The sequence below is a fragment of the Vulpes vulpes genome, chromosome X (genome assembly GCF_048418805.1).
Source record: "Vulpes vulpes isolate BD-2025 chromosome X, VulVul3, whole genome shotgun sequence".
NCBI classification, from domain to species: Eukaryota; Metazoa; Chordata; class Mammalia; order Carnivora; family Canidae; genus Vulpes; species Vulpes vulpes.
In genome coordinates this window covers 88683124-88702282 of record NC_132796.1, presented here as the reverse complement: position 1 = coordinate 88702282, position 19159 = coordinate 88683124, and the positions used below count along the sequence as shown (strand labels likewise).

Genomic DNA, 19159 nt, shown 5'->3' with positions numbered 1-19159 from the left:
TCCCTCCTCTTCTCCCTCTCTAAAAATAAAGTGGAAGGGGTCAGTAGAAGAGGGAGTGAAAAGGAGGTAGATAAAGTAGGGTCAGAGAGAGATGCCATGTTGCTGGCTTTGAAGATGGAGGAAGGGGCCCTGAGAAGAGGAATATGAGCAGCCTTAACACTCTGAAAAGGTCAAAAACCAGATTCTCTCCTAGAGCCTCCAAGCAAGGAATTCAATCCTCAATTTTAGTCCAGTGAGATCCCTGTTGGACTGGAAGATAATAAATGTGTATTATTTTAGCCGGCTAAATTTGTGGTAATTTGTTACAGCAGCAATAGGAAACTAATATAGTCGGTGTGGGGAAAGATCAAGTGTTCAGTTTGGGACGAGTTTAGGGAACCTGAACATGTTAGACATCTATGTGGAAATATCAAACAGGCAGCTGGATACGAGTCTGGAATTCTGGGGAGAGGTATGGGCTGGAGATACAAATTTCGAAGTTGGCAGTGAAGAGAGAAAAGCCAAAAGAATGGATGAAATTAACAAAGGAGTGAGTGTAGATAGAAAAGAGGTCTAAGGATTGAGCTCTGGAACACTCAACTCTCACAGCGGACATACAGCTGGTGGTTTAAAGCTAGCGAGCACTCCGGGGTGCCTGGGTGGCTCAGCCAGTTAAGTGCCTGTCTGATGCTTGGTTTAGGCTCAGGTTGTGATCTCAGGGTTGTGAGATGGAGGCCCTCGTCTGGCTCCGTGCTTAAGCCTCTCTCTCTCCCTTGTCCTCTGCCCCTCTCCCTCCTCAAATATAAAAAATAAATCTTAAAAAAAAAAGCTAGCCAGCAGTCCAAAACAGAGGCAGACACCAATATGTAAATGTAGAGGCAGATACTTAAGCTAGGCTTGTAAGAACAGGCAGATACTGGAGACAGGAGTAACAGATCTCAAATACAGAGAAACAGTCTTGGCAAGAGGAATCAGGCATATACTTGGCAAGAGAGGTTGAGAAAAATTTAAGAACAGAGTCTGAGTAATATATTCCACATGTCAGGAAAGATGGGTCTTTGGCTCTGAGCCAGCTTCCTGTCTTGGGCTTCTATTGCATCCTTAACTTGATTTCTGCCCCTTGTGGGTATCTTTCTAGCTTATCATTTGCCCTTCTCTCCCATTTCTCTTCCTTTTTCCTTAACTGCACATAATACAGAAATAATATATTCAACTGATTCTGACATTTGTTTTTCATATTTTAACACCTTCAAAATCAGGATGGGTCTTAAAATTGATGGTGTGTCATAGTTCAATTGGCAGTGTTTTTCTCTTCCTTGGTATGTAAAATAATGGTGGTCTTAGATTCAATGATACCTTTGACTTCATGAAATACAAGCACTTTATCATTTAGGGAAATAATTCAAATTTTGCATTGTTTTAAATTTGAGGGGCTGAGCTTTACTGAAGTTTAATTTACTTAAAATAACATTCACCAATTTTAAGTGTACAATTCAACAAGTTTACACAAATGTGTGCAGTCATGCAACCACCACTAAAACCATGACAAAGAGCATTTTCAAGCCTCCAAAATGCTTCCTGGAGTCTCTCTGCAGTCAATCCCTTCTCCTCACCCCTGTACCCGGGCAATCATCGATATGCCTTCTATTACTGAGTTTTACCGTCTCCAGAATTTCACAGAAGATTGTACAGAATGCACCCTGTTTCTGTCTGGATTTTTTCACTCGGCATAATTATTTTGAGATCATTCACGTTGAAAGACATACCAGTTCATTTTTATCGCTGAGTATTATTTCATTCTATGAATGTACCACATTTTGTTCATTCGTCAGATGAGACATCTGAATGGTTTCCAGTTTGGGGCTATTATAAGAAAATGAATAATTAGTCTTCACAGCGGGGGAGAAAGAGTAAATCCTTCTAATGCAAGTTGAGTAATACTTTATTTTATCCCCCCGTCGTGAGGCGTGAGTACCACGACAAAATCCTTTCGCTCAAAAAAAGGATAAGGAAAACTAATCTCATACATTTTGGTCATACTGCTCCTTTAAGTATCAGTGAATGGTATTAAGTATCTGTGAATCCTAACCAATGCAGGGGAAAAGGAATTCCAGTTTCCGAAAGTGCACTTTAAAGTCAATAATAGAAAATACAAGTCTAAAAGGAAAGAAAGAGAATACAAGTCGTTCCCCCACTGAGGTAAACTTTGGATAACACCGGGTTACCCGAGGAAAACGAAGCCTACAGAACTTACTTTTTTTTTGGCAGAACTTATCTTTTGAACTGAAAAACACTAAACTTTCAAGAGTAAAGATTCCATTTACTTACAAGCAGGGACGCTGAGAGATCTAAGGCTCCAGAACGCCCCAACAGAAGCGGCTAACTACTTTGTACGCCGGGACTTGTAGTTCGCGAAAGAGTCGTTCTCGCCAAGATGGCGGAGTGGTTACTGACGTAAGATGAGAGGCCCCGAGGGAGTCTGGGCCGCGAGGGGATTGGGCGGTGCGCAGATTCTGCACGCGGGAAGTAAAGACCAGGTGCTAAAACCTTTCCATCAAAGGAAGCCTGACGCCCTGAAGCCTCGCGAGATCCTGGCGGGGCCCAATGGAACGCGGGGCCTGGCTTATCACTAGGGGCGTTTGTTGGGGGCGGAGCTCGACGGGAGTGGGTTGGGCGTCGTAGGTGCCCGGCGTAGCGGCGTTCAGGCCGGGCAGCCGCTGTGCGGAGCGAAGCCGTGGCCATGAAGGAGGAGAAGGAGCATAGGCCTAAAGAGAAGCGAGTAACCCTGTTGACTCCCCCGGGGGCCTCAGGCAGCGCCGGTGGGGCTTCGGGGGACAGCGCCAAAGGGGACGATAAACAGGATCGAAATAAAGAGAAGAAAGAGGCGCTGAGCAAGGTGCTTGGCCGGCTGTTGGCCCGGGAGAGGGCGGGACGGGTCCGCCACCCGCGAGGATGGTTGGGAATCGGGCTGCCCTCTTCCTCTCCCAGTCTGCCCTTCTGCTTCTTCACCTGAGTGAAAATCGCGTCCCCCTGACTTCATCCATTCGCTCGAGATGGGGGGAGCCCCTCTCGGCCAATCTCCGGGGTGCGAGTGAGGGAAAAGGGGGCGATTCCCAGACGTGAAGGTTTAGGTCAGAGTTGTGAGAGGATAGAGGGGGAGCGATAGTAAAGAGAATGAGGAATTAAAAGGTTAATCGGGAGGGAATTATTAAACAGTAAAGGGGCCATCAGGAGTGGGAGTAGTTTATGATAGAGTATTAATGGAGGCGACTTGAGCGAGAGTGGGGGGATTAATGGTTGGGGAGCAATAAGGGAACTTTTAGTATTCTTTAGAGTTTTGAATTCTTTACGCTGAATGAGGAAGGATTTTGTTTTAGGATGTGTCGGATGTGTTAGGGAGAGAATAAGTCAAATGTTCATGACACCCAGAAAGACCAGGGTTAGTCTACTAATTTCGTGCTAATACATCTATTGAAAAAATGGGTGCTAGAAAATGATGTGAAAACCTAGTAAACTGCTGGGCTTCCGCTTAACAGAACCTAAGATTTTCCTTGCTCCGTGCAGTTCTCCTAAAGAGTTTATAAAAAACAGCATTATTATTATGTTTAATTAATTCTGAGCATTAGAATAATTTTTTACTGGGTTTTTACAAGTGAGCCGTCTTGTAAAGACCGTCTATTTTCAGGGACGGTGATTCTTTCAGGTATGACAAAATTGATTGTACTAATTTTATCTTCCTTATTCATTTCTTAAGGTGGTAATTCGGAGATTACCTCCCACTTTGACCAAGGAGCAGCTTCAGGAACACCTTCAGCCTATGCCGGAGCATGATTATTTTGAGTTTTTTTCTAATGATACTAGGTAAAATGAATAAATAAAAGAGGGCGGGGGTAAATGAAAAATTATCTTCCATTCTTTTTTTATCCTACTGTTTTCCATTTGATTTTTGAACCTGTCTCTTTAATATATGCATACTTGTAATTCAGCCAGACACCTGCAAGCACATTTACATAATTGCTTTCCTCTCTGCAGTCTGTATCCTCATATGTATGCCAGAGCATACATCAACTTTAAAAACCAAGAGGACATTATTTTGTTCAGGGATCGCTTTGATGGTTATGTATTCCTTGACAATAAAGGTGAGTCCTTGTAACTGAAGGGGAGTTTGTCATTTGTATGTTTAAGACAATGTGTGTATCACGGTGTTTTCTCAGTGCCTTCTTAGCTTTTCTAAAATTCTGGGTGATAAAATGTGCAACATTTGAAGAGTTTTACACATTTGCTGAGCTTATTGCAGTCTTATAAACAGATGAGTGACTTTTCACAGCCCTTGGGTATTTTTTATTAACCTGTTATTTCTGTACTTTGATCAACTGAATGAAATTGCCACTGTTTTACTCTTCCCGGCAAATTTTTTTGCCCTGGATTAGATGGTGTGTTGTTTCGACTATTTACTAGTTTCAGCAGTAATACTGATAAATGACTCTATAAACTTGTATGGCACATTTTAAATATTTACTTGTCATTTTGCTTCAAGGGCCAACATTGATTGATTTATTTTAATTTAAATCCTTTAAGCCAGTAATTCTCAGTTGGAATACTGTTCAACATTCTAATTTGTATTTGTACTTAAAACATCGAACTTGATGATCTCCCACTTTGTATCCAGGAGTCTATAGGGAAGAAAAACTTCTGTCTTAGCTCTTTTTATTTATTATCTGCCACTTGCAACACGTAGCCAGAGAATGTCCAAGCTGCCATTTGCCACTTTTCTTTAGGCTTGTGATCACAGGTAAATGATATGTCTCTTTGTTGGGCTGTTTCTCAGTATTCTAAGTTGGTAAAAGTGAAATCTTTGTCAGGGAATATACCAGTAAAGTTGAAGGATTGCCACTGTGTTTAACCAGCTTTTATCAATCCCCACCCCTCTCATTCCCCAAAGCATTTACTTCTCCACTCCAGCTTTATTCCAGCAGATAGCAATATGTTCCTGGAAATCTGAGTTGTGTTTAAACTTTTTCTGCTTTATTTTATCCCTTATATTTAAAGAAGTGATAAATCTTGTCAGTTAATTGTTTATTTAATATCTCGTTCATCTACTTATACTTTCACACTGTGTCCTTCCCTCCTATTCCTTAGACAACCACTGTCTCTAAGCTTACAGATTTTTCCTTTTTTCCCCCACTTTTGTATAATTCAGTCATTATATTTTGTATAATTCAGTAATGTTATATTGCTGTGAAATTAATGTTTTTGAAAATAGTGATTTCAGATAGCAGTTGCAAGGGGAAAAAGTCCAAATTCCTTAGCCTGGTAGTCAGAGTCCTTCAGAGCCAGGCCTCACTTCTGGGTTCTTTTTTTTCAGCCTCTCTTCCATGATTCCTTCTGCTTCAGTCTTGTTTATCTATTCCTTCTCAAATAGACCAGTAAATAAGCTAATCTGATTCTGCATTCACTAGGATTTCCAAAATCATGTTTCCTCCGTACGACTTTGTGATGTCTTCTGGTCATTTCTACTTATTCTATTCTGGCTTATGTCTATATGCCAAAAATAGTATTTTATACTTTTCATGACATTATTCTAGAGCAGGGATCTGGAGTATTTCCTTTTTCCAGCAGTCACTTGGTTTTTTGTATTGAGATATAACTCACATGACCTAAAATTCAGTGGTTTTTAGTATATTCACAAAGTTGTACAACCATCACTACTGTGTGATTCCAGAATGTTTTCACTACTCCGAAAAGAAGCCTAACCTTTAGTAGTCATCTTCCCTTCTCCCTCTTCTGGACATTTCATATAAACAGAATCATACAATATGTAGCCTTTGTGACTGCCTCTTTTACTTAGCATATTTAAGATTCATTTGTGTTACTGCATATGTTACTACCTGATTCCTTTTTTAGTTTGTTTTTTAAAGGTGGTAAAATACATATAAATAAAATTTACCCTCTTAATCATTTTAAGTGTATAGTTCAGTAGTGTTGAGTACATTCACACTGTTGTGCAACCAATATCTAGAACTTGTTTATCTTGCAAGACTGAAACTCTATACCCATTAAACAATAAATCCCCATTTCTAAGATTGGCTTATTTATTTAGCATAATGTCCTCAAGGTTGATCCATGTTGTAGGGTATGTCAGAAATTCCATTTTAAACTTGAGTAATATTCCATTATATATATGTATATGTATATATATATGTGAGATACATACACACACTACATTTCAACCACTTATCTGTTGAGGGACATCTGAGTTGCTTCCACCTTTTGGCTATTGGGAATGATGCTCCTATGAATGTGGGTGTACAAATAACTGTTCAAGTCTCTGCTTTCACTTCTTTTTGAATATATACCCGAAGGTGGAATTGCTGGGTCATATGGTAATTCTATTTTTAATTTTTTGAGGAACACTATATTTTCCATAGCAGCGACACCATTTTACATTCCTACCAATAATGTACGAGGGTTCTAATTTCTCCACGCCTTGCCAACACTTGATACTCTGTTTTTTTCCTTTAATGGCTACCGTTCTAATGGGTGTGAGGTGATATCTCATTGTGGTTTTGATTTGCATTTCCCTAATGATTAAGTAAGGTAATATTTTAATCTTTTTTTATGCTTGTTGGCCATTTGTATATCACTGTAGAAATGTCTATTCAAGTCCTTTGAACATTTTTAAAATTTTTTGTTGTTATTGAGTTGTAGGAGTTCTTTATATATTCTGTATATTGACCCCTTTTCAGATAAGTGATTTAGAAATATTTTCTCCCATTCTGTAAGTTGCATTTTTACTCTGTTGATTTTGTCCTTAGATGCACAGAATATCTTAATTTTGATGTAATTCAATTGATCTATTTTCACTTTTATTGCCTGTGCTTTTGGTGTCTCCTGGTGTATTTTTTTAATAACAGATTTATTGAGATATAATTCACATGTCATAAAATTCACCCTTTTTAAGATTTATTTATTTATTTATTTATTTTTAAAGATTTTATTTATTTATTCATGAGAGACACAGAGAGAGAGAGAGGCAGAGACACAGGCAGAGAGAGGCAGGTGCCAGGCAGGGAGCCCGATGTGGGACTCGATCCCGGGACTCCACGACCACGCCCTGGGCCAAAGGCAGGCACTAAACCGCTGAGCCATCCAGGGATCCCCCAAATTTACCCTTTTAAAGTGTACAGTTCGTTGGTTTTTAGTACATTCACAGAGTTGTGCAGTTATCACCACAATCTAATCTTAGAATACATTTAACACTCCAAAGAGAAACCCCATATTCATTAGCTGTCACTCCCCACTCTCCTCCACTATGCCCCAGCTCTAGGCAATCACTAATCTTTGTATCTTCATAGATTTGCCTAGTCTAGAGATTTCTGATGTATTTTTTAAATGAAAATTGATCTGTAGATTTTTTTACCCCCACAAATCAAAATATCCCACTTTAGAAGTTGAATTTAAACGAATATTTTACTTCCCTGTCATATCTTTTCATTATGTTATCAGTATAAATTTGGGGCTCCTTTGGTAACACCTTGATTTTAGTTGTGCCCGTGGGATTTCTGCCTATTGAGAGACTATTCAGATGACTGCCATCAAAGGAGGCCTAGAGAGTGGTGGGTTGACTCTCTTGTATCCAATTTTTGACTTTTTTTTGTTATAGCAAGTGTGGTATTTTTTCTAAACAGGTCAGGAATATCCTGCTATAGTAGAATTTGCACCTTTTCAAAAAGCTGCAAAAAAGAAGACTAAGAAAAGAGATACCAAAGTTGGGACTATCGATGATGGTACAGTATAGCTCTAGTTATATAATGCTATTGCCTTGGGTTTTTTAAAAAAATACTATCTTTGTGGGAATTAATTAGATGCCACTCTTTTAAATAGGAAAACATACAGAAAACGTTCATGAGAAATGTAATTCACTGATGAAAGCCTTGTTTGATTGTTAGAATGGAAGTGGGTTTCCTGTAGAATTCCCGTTCTCTCCAGGTAGTGCCATTTCATTCCACCACCATCAAACAATATATTGTTGACCATTGAGCAGTAAATTACCTTGGGTTTTTTGATTAGAAGACAATGGGGGAAAAATGAGATGTATCAAAGTACAACTCTCTGAGGTCTCATACTATTTTCTGATTATTTTTTTGGTTTCCATTTTTATAAAGAGGGGAGGTTTATCATTGAGAGCTGGGATGGAAAAATTTCTATACTCAAGTAACTTAATATAAAATAGCTGAAGTGGCCAGTAAAATTTTTTTAGGTTTTGAATATGCAGTTAACTGCACACATAGTAATTACATTGAACTGGAATACCAGAACTAAAAAACTGGAGTAATTGCCATGTAGAGGAAACTGGATCCAGATTTTGAGCTCTGTGTGATATTATGCTGGATCAAAGCTTAGCTGTAATGTTTTATATCTGATTGATATTTTAGAATCCTCTAGTTTGATTTCCATTATTTATCACAGTGGGTATTTTATAAAGGAAAACATGGAAAATATTGAACACACGGGTACTTACTGATTATATCATAGATTCAGATCTGGAAGACTAGATCAATGATTTGCTCCACGGTACACAGAAACTCCAAATACAAGCAGTGGAATGACTCAGATGCCCTTTCTGATGTCAAATGCATCTAAAAAAGAACTCCAGGAATTACCATCAGCTCCAGTGCAACATCTAGGACCTCAATTTACCTTTCTGGAAAACCTGATTTTCCTATGTTGGGTTTACTTAAAGTGAGGTTTACCCGTACAGGAATTGCTTACATGCTATCAGTAATACTGTGAAGGCCCTATAACTACAACTTAACATTCCTGTGGTGTCTGATTATCCCTGACTCCATGTTATATCAGACTCCCTTAGTGGGTATAGGGAATAGGAGTCCTGAGAGTAAGGGACCAATAAAGCCCTAAATAGTCTAGTGGGTATGTTTAGGTTTATTTTTAATCTTCCATAATGTAGAAAGTTTTTTTAAGTCTGCTATATTTTCTGTTTATTTAAACAATGATTTAGATCCAGAATATAGAAAATTTTTGGAAAGTTATGCTGCAGATAATGAGAAAATGACATCTACTCCAGAGACACTGCTAGAGGAAATAGAAGCAAAAAATAGAGAATTAATAGGTAAGTGGGCAACAGGAATTAAGGACAATGGCTTTTTCCTCAGAAGACCTATCTGAATCTCACTTCTGTCACTTGTTAGCTGTGTGACCATGGGGAAGGCACTAACTTCCCTGAGACTCTGTTTCTTCTACTGTAAAATGCAGGTGATAATACCTGCTTCACAGGGTTATATTAAATCCATTAAGATGGGAAAAATTCTCTGTGACCCATTTTAATGCCACATATATATAAGTAGAAAAAATCTGAAGACTCATGGGACCTTTAGATATTGGTAAGCTTTTGAAGATCAACTGGTATTTTCTAGTAACACACAGCTCACGTTCCTGAAAAAAAAAATTGAACTGAAAATATCAAAAGGTAAATTTAGTTACTACAAAATCGAAAATTTCTTGAGAAAGTCTAATTTGGATATTGGTTCTAGTAGTACATTGTCACTCTTCTAGTAATAAATGGTCACTCCTCTATCAACTCTAAACAAGCATAGCCCCTGACCCAGGATTTCCACTCCTAGGAATTTATCTAAAGGAAGTATGCTTTCAAAAAGCTAACTACAAGGCAGGGTGCCTGGGTGGCTCAGTCAGTTCATGGTTCATCATCCGACTCCTGATTTCTGCTCAGGTCATGATCCTCAGGATCAGGGGTCATGAGATTGAACCCCGTGTTGGGCTTCACACTGAGCATGGAACCTGCTTAAGATTCTCTCTCCTTCCTCTGCCCCTTCCTGCTCTCACTCTCTCAAAAAAAAAAAAAAAAAAACCAAACCTCAAAACATTTAAAAAAAAAACCCTGCATTGTTCAGAATATTGAAAATTGAATTACTCTTCTAAAATGGTTTTGTTTTTGAAGATTTTATCTATTCATTTATTTGAGGGACCCCGAGATCTTGACCTGAGCTGAAGACAGATGTTTAACCAACTGAGCCACTCAGGCACCCCTAAAACAGTTTTTATTAATGAATGCAGAGTATAAGCCCATCTCTGATAATTTCCTTAGAATAAATTCCCAGAAGTGAAATGGTGGGGTCAAAAGATTAGATATTTTTAGCTCCTTCCTCCAATTTCTTCCCAGTTGAACAAATTTATATTTCCATCTGTAAAACAAGAGAATGTCCTTTGCACTCAATTCTCACTGACACTGGGGATTATTCTATTATTAAGAAATTGTTTTAATTAGAATTACTTCACTTTTTAAAAAGTATTTTAAACCTTCAGAATTGAAGTAGAATACTGTGAAACTTCTTTCTTTTAACGTACTTGTGAACTGTTTTAAGGGGTATAGTTTCTCCACCTTGGGTGGTTGGCAGGGAATGTCAGAAAATGGAATCCTTTCTAGGGGTTGATAAGTATTATTAATAATCTGTTTACATTTATGTAGCTAAAAAGACAACCCCACTTTTGAGCTTCCTGAAAAACAAGCAGGTAAACCTTTTGTTTTTATAGTTCTCTCAATACTTTTATTTCATTGGTTTATAGTCTGTAAACATATGAGCACTGGGATCCTAGAGGAGGAATAGCTGCTTTTTCTACCATTATTCTTTAAAGATTTGGCTCATTGGCCTCACCCTCTGGCCTTCTCCTTCAGTCTGGTTGTTGGACCAAGGATTCACTCAGTGAACCCAGAGAGTCTTTAGCTCGTTCCAGAGAAACTCCTTTGATTTTCTGAAAGCCTCTGGAAATATAGCAAGGCAACAGTGGGAGACTCTGAGACTAGCAGGCCCTTTAAGCTCATATTCTCATTGGGGTGGGAAGGGGGTTAAAGAGGTAGAATGCCATTTTATAGAAAGTAGGAAGGAAAGACGATCCAATTTAGTGGGTGCCCACCATACCTTCGGGATTAAGTTTTTGGTGATGATTATCTTGTTTGAAGGCTTATGTTGATTTTTCTTTCCAGAGAATGAGAGAAGAAAAAAGAGAAGAAAGAAGGAGGCGAGAAATAGAAAGGAAAAGACAAAGAGAAGAAGAGAGGAGGAAATGGAAAGAAGAAGAAAAACGAAAAAGGAAAGATATAGAAAAGCTAAAGAAGATAGACAGAGTTCCAGAAAGGGACAAATTAAAGGATGAACCAAAGATTAAGGTATGAAAATAACTTAAACTGACCACATGTTGCTAAAAATTGCACGTATCTACTTCCTTAAGTACGCATGCATCTTGTGTTGGTGTCAATATAGTCTTTTGATTTTGTTGTGTTTTTTTTGGGGGGGGGAGGTAAACCAATAGGAATATTTCCTATAATGCTAATAATAGTATTTTTAAAAATTCGAGATAATTTAAACAGATTAAGTAATTTACATGATATTAATTCAGTGAATATCTGCGTTATCATTGAGAATGTTCCATGTTTGGATTATTATTCTCTCAGTTCTTCATAAGTAAGGGCTTAGGGCTGGCTGGCATGAATTATGGGTTTTATTCAGCTTTTCCTTCATATTTGATACATGAAGTTGCCTCATCTGTTTGTTTTCCACTGTCTTCAGGTACACAGGTTTCTGTTACAAGCTGTGAATCAGAAAAATGTAAGGACCAAGTACATGATACAGAGCACCTAGTATCATGTCACACACACAGGTCTTAGTTAATAAGTCCTTTCGGTGGTGGTGGTAGTGATACCTATAGAAAACTCTTTCAGACTGACTTGAGTCTTCTTAAAATCTGAGCCATTTTAAATTCCTACTTGAGAAGGAGGCCCAGATGACTTCCTGATGCTCTGCGGGGTACCCAGAAGCTTCAATATACAGCTAGAGGACAACCATGCCTAAACAGCTCTTTCTCTTCATGTGCCTCTCCTAACTGGCTGCCTTGTGGGAGTTTTAGGGATAAATATTCTGTATTACATGCTTCCCCTCACATGATTCTCCATGTTACCTTCTTTCATCTACCTGGGAATCTGTGGGTGGCAGATTCTGATTAACACATTACACATAGGAAGAAGAAAACTTGTAGAAAAATCCCAGCCTTACTGATTCCCTTTTGAGGGCATGGCTTAAGCAGCTCTTGCTCCAACAAACTTCCTAAGGAAGTACTAGTACCTAATACTTCAGAGAAAGTCAGAAAAAATCTCTCAGAGATGGTGGCAGGGTCTCCTCCTTTTACCACATCAAAATTAAGCTGTTTGTGTGGTTAAGGGTTTGTTCCCTCAAGGCTCTCCCGGGCTCGTTATTGGCGATAAGGTGCTTGGCAGTGGTGTGGAAAGGTTCCCATCTTAAATCCTTCTAGTGATCTCTCTCTGCCATGCCACAAGTGACCTGACTTGCTTTTCCTATCAGCCAGGCAGAAGGTAGAGCCAGCCATACTAGAAACATTCATTAATGTTCTTAATAGAGTAATGAACATCCTGGCTTCTAACAAAGATGTTCATTAAAAAATAAGAACACTTCCAATGAAACCTGCACATGGAATCCTCACTTTACATTGGTGCCTCCTTAGTAGTTTGGACTTGCCATTTGCAGTGGCTATGTGCTGAAATACTTCATGCTTAAGTCTTGTGGTGCTTTGCCTTTTGCTTGGTGACTTGTGTTATGCCTTCACCCTGAGATGAACCGTTTGTATGATGCCTTCACTCTGAGACTTGAAATTCTTCTACTTTGCCTAAGAATCTCTCTGAATATCCAATACATGAGGGTATTCTAGAGAGGTTTGTGGCAGTGGTGTAAGAAACTATTTTGTTAGCAATTTGGACTTGATAAAGCACATTTTAGAATTGCATTCTGTCATATATGTCTCACATGTATGTACATATGTATGTATATATATGTGACATTGAGCAGTATTCAGCTCAGTAGAGATGGAACTTCACTGTTCCATGAGGTATTTGGATTTTTAAATCATGAAAATTAAGATTATACCATCATATGTATATTATTCTCAGGCTCAAGGCAAAATCATTCTTGCAATGGATCTCTCCTTTGGTGACAAAGGTTATTTGTCATTCCAAGTACTACAAGTCCAACAGTAATCTGCCTAGCATTTTAAATTTGTGGTATAGTTTCTCATCAAGTCATATCGATATGCTAGTTTGCTACTGAAGGCATACTTGGAAGTGTGCCCTGGTTCACTGAAAGGTTGACCCATCTAAAGCCAAAGGAGTCTTGATCCTATTGCCACAAGTGATTAAACCACTTTGAGTGGATAACACTTTCACATTAATAGCATCCTTTTAGTCAATCACTGCTCTTGTGCAATAGTTATTCACCTGTAAGTTTAAGAGTACCTGCAGAAAGAGGCCTTCTATAGCCTAAATTGAAAACACTTAGTATATGGTTTTCGTGGTAGAATCAGACGAGAATGTCCCACCTTTCAAAATAAGAATAAATTTGTTCTCTTTAAAGCTACTCAAGAAACCAGAAAAAGGAGATGAAAAAGAATTAGACAAAAGAGAAAAAGCCAAGAAACTGGACAAAGAGAATCTGAATGATGAAAGAGCCAGTGGGCAGAGTTGTACACTGCCCAAGCGCTCTGATGGCGAACCTAAAGATGAAAAACCCAAGAGGTCAGTAGTCGGGGGCTCTTTGGTACCCTTGTTTTCAGCGTGTTTCTACAAGCTAGCTTTACTGCCACGTCCTGGACTTGTACCTGAATTATGAGGGGTTGGAGGATGAGTAAAAGTTTAAAATATTCTAGCATCTCAGTCTGGGTGAATAACTTCTGGACTTCTGGTGTGCACTTTTTTTAAAAAAAAACACTGTTCTCAAAACGCTAGGATTTTTTTTTTTTTAAATACTGTTTCTCAAAACGCTAGAATTTTTTTTTTTTTTACTCTGTTCCCAAAGTGCTACCTCCCTGTAGTGGTCAGGCCCTAATCAGAGCACTCCTGCATGTGTGGCTAGCCATTCTTTGAGGGTGCTAGCTCAGATCTGTTTCCCATGCAGGCCCGAAGAGGAGAGTGGCAGAGACTACAGGGAACGGGACTATGAGCGAGACCAAGAGCGCATCCTTCGGGAGAGGGAGAGGCTGAAGCGGCAGGAAGAAGAGCGCCGAAGGCAGAAGGAACGCTATGAGAAGGAGAAGGCTTTTAAAAGAAAGGAAGAAGAAATGAAAAAAGAGAAAGAAGTCGTTCGGGATAAAGGAAAGAAGACTGAAAGTACAGAATCAGTAGGCAGCTCAGAGAAAACTGAAAAGAAAGAGGAAGTGGTTAAAAGAGATCGCATAAGAAACAAGGTGCCGCTTTTCATTATATCTGTTTATTTTTACGAGGATTTTTTTTCTTTTCTTGCAAGTGTAAAGGAAAGGGTTAGTTCACTGTTTATGACAGACTTTTTAAGGGAAGTTGAACTATCTGCAACTCTTTTTTTTCAGTCTTGGTTGGGGCCTTTTATTGACTTACTGTAGAAATTTCAAACATACACAAAAGTAGAACAGTAAAGAATATGACACACTCATCACCCAGCTTTAACAATTACCAGCTCACAGCCAACCTCTCTACCCCATTCCTGCCTCTACTGGATTCTTTTCTTTTTAAAAAAGATTTATGTATTTTTTGAGAGAGAGCACAAATGGGAGGGGCGAAGAACAAGGCAGAGAGAATTTCAAGCAGACTCCACACTGAGTGCAGAGTCTGACATGGGGCTTGATCTCATGACCCAGAGATCATGACCTGACCTAAAATCAAGAGTCTGAACACTCGGCCAACTGTGCCACTCAGGCACCCCTGGATTATTTTCAGGCCAATCCTAAACATATCTTTAAATATGTCAATACCAGAAACAGATTATTTTTCTTAATAACATTTCATACCAAAAAAAATAGCATTTTCCTACCAAAAAAATCCTCTGATAATAATTCCTTAATGTCCTACTTACTGTGTTTTTCCCAATTGTCTCACTAACTTCTTTATAGGCTCTAAACAAGATCCACAAATTGTATTGTATCCTTAAGTTTCTTTTAATCTAAACAATCTCCCCTCCTTTTATTTTCCTGCCATTTATTTGCTACAGAAACCCAGTTTGTCATGAAGGAGGTATTGGCTCTAAATTGGATGGACTAATTATATCCCTGTGGTATCATTTAACATGTTTCTCTATCTTAGGTATTTCCTTGAAAAGTAGGAGTTATATCTAGGAAAGGGGTCAGCAGATTTTTTTTTTCTGTAAAGGGCCAGATGGTAAATATTTTAGGCCTTGTGAGCCATATGGTCTCTACTAGAACCACTAAGCTCTGTAGGAAGGCAGACATAGATAATATGTAAAAGAATGAGTATGGCTGTGTGCCAATCAGACTTTATTCATAAAAATAGGTGGCTCCTCACCTACAGGCCTGAATATATTTATGCTCAATTTTTGGCAAAAATACTTCATAGATTGGGACACCTGGGTGGCTCATTGGTAGAGTGTCAGACTCTCGATTTCAGCTCAGGTCATATCTCGAGGTCATGGCATTGAGCCCCACATCAGGCTCCGAGCTTAGCAGAGTCTGCTTCTCTCTTTCCCTCTCCCTCTCCCCTCCTCATGCACTGTCTCTCTCAAATAAAGAAGTCTTTTTAGAAAAAGAATATTTCATAGATGGAGGTGTGTATGCTTGACTGGCTCAGCCAGGGTTGTGATCTCAGGATTGTGAGTTCGAGCCCCATGTTTGGTATAGGAATTACTTAAAAATAAAATCTTAGAAAAAGAATACTTTATAGATTGTGTTGTGTACTTCCTATTGCATCATATCAGGAAGATGTGACATATGGCTGTCTTTCTAGTGTAATGTTCTGATCAATAGCAATTGTATTGTGGTTATGGAACAGGATGTCCTTGTTCTTCAGATATCAAAGCTGAAATATTTAGGGATAAGGGTCATGATGCCTGCAACTTATTCACAGATGGTTCTGCAAAAATAACATGTATATATGTGTACATGTTAGAAGAAGCATGTGACAAAATGTTCATAATTGTGAATCTTAAGAGAAGGGTATTAGGTATTCATTGTATAAGTTTTGCAACCTTTCTATAGATTTAAAATTTCTCAAGGTGATAAAGTTGAAAAAACACCTGGTCAGTAGGTTCGGGTATTATAAGCCTGATCCATCTATTATAAAAAAATTCTTAGCCCAAAATTCAGTTTATACAGGAAGGGCAAGAGAAATACTTGATCCTCTCCCTTTATGGACCAGCATTCAGAGTAATGAGTTGGTGTCCCAGCAACATCTAGGTAATCAGTGAGTTTGGTTTTGTCTATAATTTGTGGATTTAGAAATATTTGGTGTTCCAACTTATCATCAGTTATTGTCCTTGTTGGTGTTTACATTGTCCCATCTTTGCACAGTGGTAGCCCTATCATCCATTTCTTTAAATGCTATGCAGAAATCCTACCTGTTTCAACATTTCATCTTATAAAAATAGTGAAATATTTTGCCGGAATTATTCAGTTGTGAATAATGCTTTAAGGCTAACTTACGGGCAGCCCCGGTGGCGCAGCGGTTTAGTGCCGCCTGCAGCCCGGGGCGTGATCCTGGAGACCCTGGATCGGGTCCCACGTCAGGCTCTCTCTGCATGGTGCCTGCTTCTCCCTCTGCCTGTGTCTCTGCCTCTCTCTCTATCTCTGCATCTCTATGAATAAATAAAATATTTTTAAAAAAGGCTAACTTCCATACACCAGGGAGAAGGGTAAGGAAGGCTCAACATAATTTTTTGTTGTTCTAAAAAGGGCTATACATCTAAGTTTTCCAGGATCATAATGTCATAAACCACATACGTTATTTGAACTCAGAGGTATGTGATGACTTTATTGAGACTTATTTAGGAATTTGAGATCTAAAATGCCACCTAAAGAGTCTCAAGGTAGGGTGTTGTTATATGTGAATTAAGAAATAATCATGTTTGTGGTAAGTTTCATGGAGTCTGAGCTCATAATTTCAGGGAGGTCTCCACGTAAGACTTTGCATTCTTTATTACTGTTTTACTCCTAAAATTGTTCTTATGTGGTAGTGGATATTAAAGTCCATTTACTCATGGGGAAGAGAGACAGGCAATGGCTGAGGTTTCTAAATAAAGGAAATTCAAGCTAATTTAGTTCATCTTGAGATGGTTAAGAAAATTAGATTTATTGCAGACGTACCCTAGGCATATAAAATAATACTTACAAAATGGTTGCTTTTATGTGGAGATGGGGGAAAGGAAGTAAGCAGAGGCAAATTAACCATCAACACTGTCAAGTACTGTGCCCTCACATTTTTGATCTTGTAGTTGTTCTTGGTATATATCAATATATAATTTATGACTCTGAAAATCCCCTGTAAATGTTTAGAAACCATGTTATTAACATTTAATTTTATTTCAGGATCGCCCAGCAATGCAGCTTTACCAGCCAGGAGCTCGAAGCCGAAATCGACTCTGTCCACCTGATGAAAGCACCAAGTCTGGAGATTCAGCAATAGAAAAAAAGCAGGAAAGTGGTATTAGCCATAGAAAAGAAGGAGGAGAGGAGTGATAAGTCCAAAAGGCCTTAGATGTCCTGACTGTCTAGGCAGCCAAAGAGCATGTATTAAGCAATCCAGAAGTGCCTTCAGGGCAAAGGAGTAGAGAGAGAGAAAGGATCGCTGTGCTGGTGGGGTACACTGCAGAGGAGTATGTTTCTTGTTTTCTGTTTTTTGTTTTTTTGCATCAAAGCAGGAACCTGATCGCAGGTTCGGGTTGGAAGTTCAATTTCATTTTTTTATGCAGTTCCTACAAATTAATTTTAAAGTGTCAGGCAAAGATGAGGGAGAGGACATGCATTGCAATTTGCAGGCAGGAAAGGTCAGGTGAGGACTTAATTAGGTATGACACGAGGAGGGGAAAAAAGACAGCTGGTTCTAAAAGCAAGGTTTTGTTAAATCCTGGATTGAATTTTAATTTGAGTGGAACAGAGTCACTGTGAAGTCTTGTTCAGATCTAGTTACATTCATTGTTGGTGATAACTGTTGACTTTGTGTAGTGTAGATGCAAAAGCATGTAATTGTAGAACAAGGACAGTGAAGGATATAACATATTCGCCTGTGCAAAAATTTAAATAGTCATGTCGTGTCTATATCCTATGTCCTAAAGTTTTAGGATTAGTCTTAGTTTTTTTGTTTGCTTACATGAGCTTAGCATAAAGAATATTTTTAAACATCTCCTTTGGCCTTTAGCAGTTTTTATATTAATAAGTAAAATTTAACCCGTTTGGTTCTTGACAATCCAGTCTTTGTTTTAATCTTAGGTCTCGTGATCTGAGTGCATACCCTCTCCAGGAAGGAAACTGTACCAATATTTGTTCCTGTCAAATAGCGACTTTTAGTCCTGGCTTGTTTTGCATTGATGTCAATAAATATCAACATCACTCAAGTATGAAGCTAAGTGTATTTATTAGCTTTACTAAATAGCTATTCATTTTGAGAAATTAAACTTTTGATACTGAATTAATCTCTTGGGTATTTTGAAAGGGGATGAAGGATACTCATTTCTGCCTTCATTAGCCTTATGCTTTTATTTTGCCCACCAAGAAGATCAAATCATGGTTCACTATTCTTGTTCCACGAGAACCAAAAAACGTTTGGACAATATCCTTGGGCTGCTTAAATGTTCATTCTGCCAGCTGCTTCTAACGTGGTGTCAGTCTGCCTTTACTGAGTAAGTCACTGCTTTAGTTTTACTTTAGGAACCAGTACCCCAAGAGGCAGGTAAAGAGGAAGAGCCATCGGAGATGACTAAAAGAGAATAGTCCTCAACTGGGAGAGACTACTAAAGTACAGAAAGGGAAACTTTCAAAGAGAATGGCTAGCAGTGGTCTTTGCTGCAGAGAGGTTAGAGAAGTGAAGAGATATGTCCACTGGGCTTAGCAGTACTGAATTGCTCAGGCAAAAACCAGTTACGGTAAGGGGAGAGTGGCCGGTAGGAAATGGGGATGGGGCAGCCAGATAAACAGACCTTGAAGCTCAGAGAAGAGATCTGGGCTGGAGATAACAGATTTGGAATTCATCTATTTTTAGGTGATCATTGACGCCATGGGTCTAGATTTGGTCACCTAGGGAGAGAGAGTGAAGAAAGAACAAGGAGACCTAGGGCCCAGCCTTGCACAACTCTAAGGTTACAGGTAAGGAAAAGTACCCACAGAC

The 19159-nt window shown here is 38.8% G+C and overlaps 2 protein-coding genes across 13 annotated transcripts in view; one reads left to right on the top strand and one right to left on the bottom strand.

Moving 5' to 3' along the window:
• Nucleotides 1-19159, bottom strand: part of LOC112910567 (protein SET-like) — a 52533-nt gene that overhangs the window by 15218 nt on the left and 18156 nt on the right. For 3 of the 11 annotated variants that reach the window (XM_072744177.1, XM_025986746.2, XM_072744179.1), the window contains exons 1-2: nt 2308-2545; nt 1746-1842 (exon numbers count right to left, since the gene is read on the bottom strand). The exons of 3 other annotated variants lie outside the window; for them this stretch is intronic. Coding sequence is in view for 1 of the 8 variants with exons in the window: in XM_072744175.1 (XP_072600276.1) it covers nt 1746-1753 (8 nt within the window). In the remaining 7 variants the exon portion in view is untranslated. Of the gene's footprint in view, nt 1-1745; nt 1843-2307; nt 2550-19159 lie in introns of those variants that run through there. 5 more of the 11 variants (XM_072744176.1, XM_025986747.2, XM_025986748.2 and 2 more) reach the window with 3 other exon arrangements.
• UPF3B (UPF3B regulator of nonsense mediated mRNA decay) lies at nt 2720-18389 on the top strand. Of its 2 annotated transcripts, XM_025986742.2 has the most exons (11): nt 2720-2875; nt 3734-3840; nt 4012-4118; nt 7668-7766; nt 8999-9109; nt 10484-10527; nt 11000-11182; nt 11583-11621; nt 13434-13594; nt 13974-14262; nt 17365-18389. In XM_025986742.2, exons 1-11 carry the CDS (start codon nt 2720-2722, stop codon nt 17512-17514), a joined length of 1446 nt encoding a protein of 481 aa, XP_025842527.1. In that variant the 3' UTR covers nt 17515-18389. The 2 variants fall into 2 exon arrangements, with proteins under 2 accessions (XP_025842527.1, XP_025842528.1); XM_025986743.2 differs by lacking the exon at nt 11583-11621.

Bases quoted from the DNA above. Each gene is read 5' to 3' on its own strand.
- UPF3B (XM_025986742.2), top strand. From the start codon at position 2,720: ATGAAGGAGGAGAAGGAGCATAGGCCTAAAGAGAAGCGAGTAACCCTG. The intron at 10,528-10,999 runs GTAAACCTTTTG...TTTTCTTTCCAG, and splicing joins GCTTCCTGAAAAACAAGCAG to AGAATGAGAGAAGAAAAAAG. The intron at 14,263-17,364 runs GTGCCGCTTTTC...ATTTTATTTCAG, and splicing joins GAGATCGCATAAGAAACAAG to GATCGCCCAGCAATGCAGCT.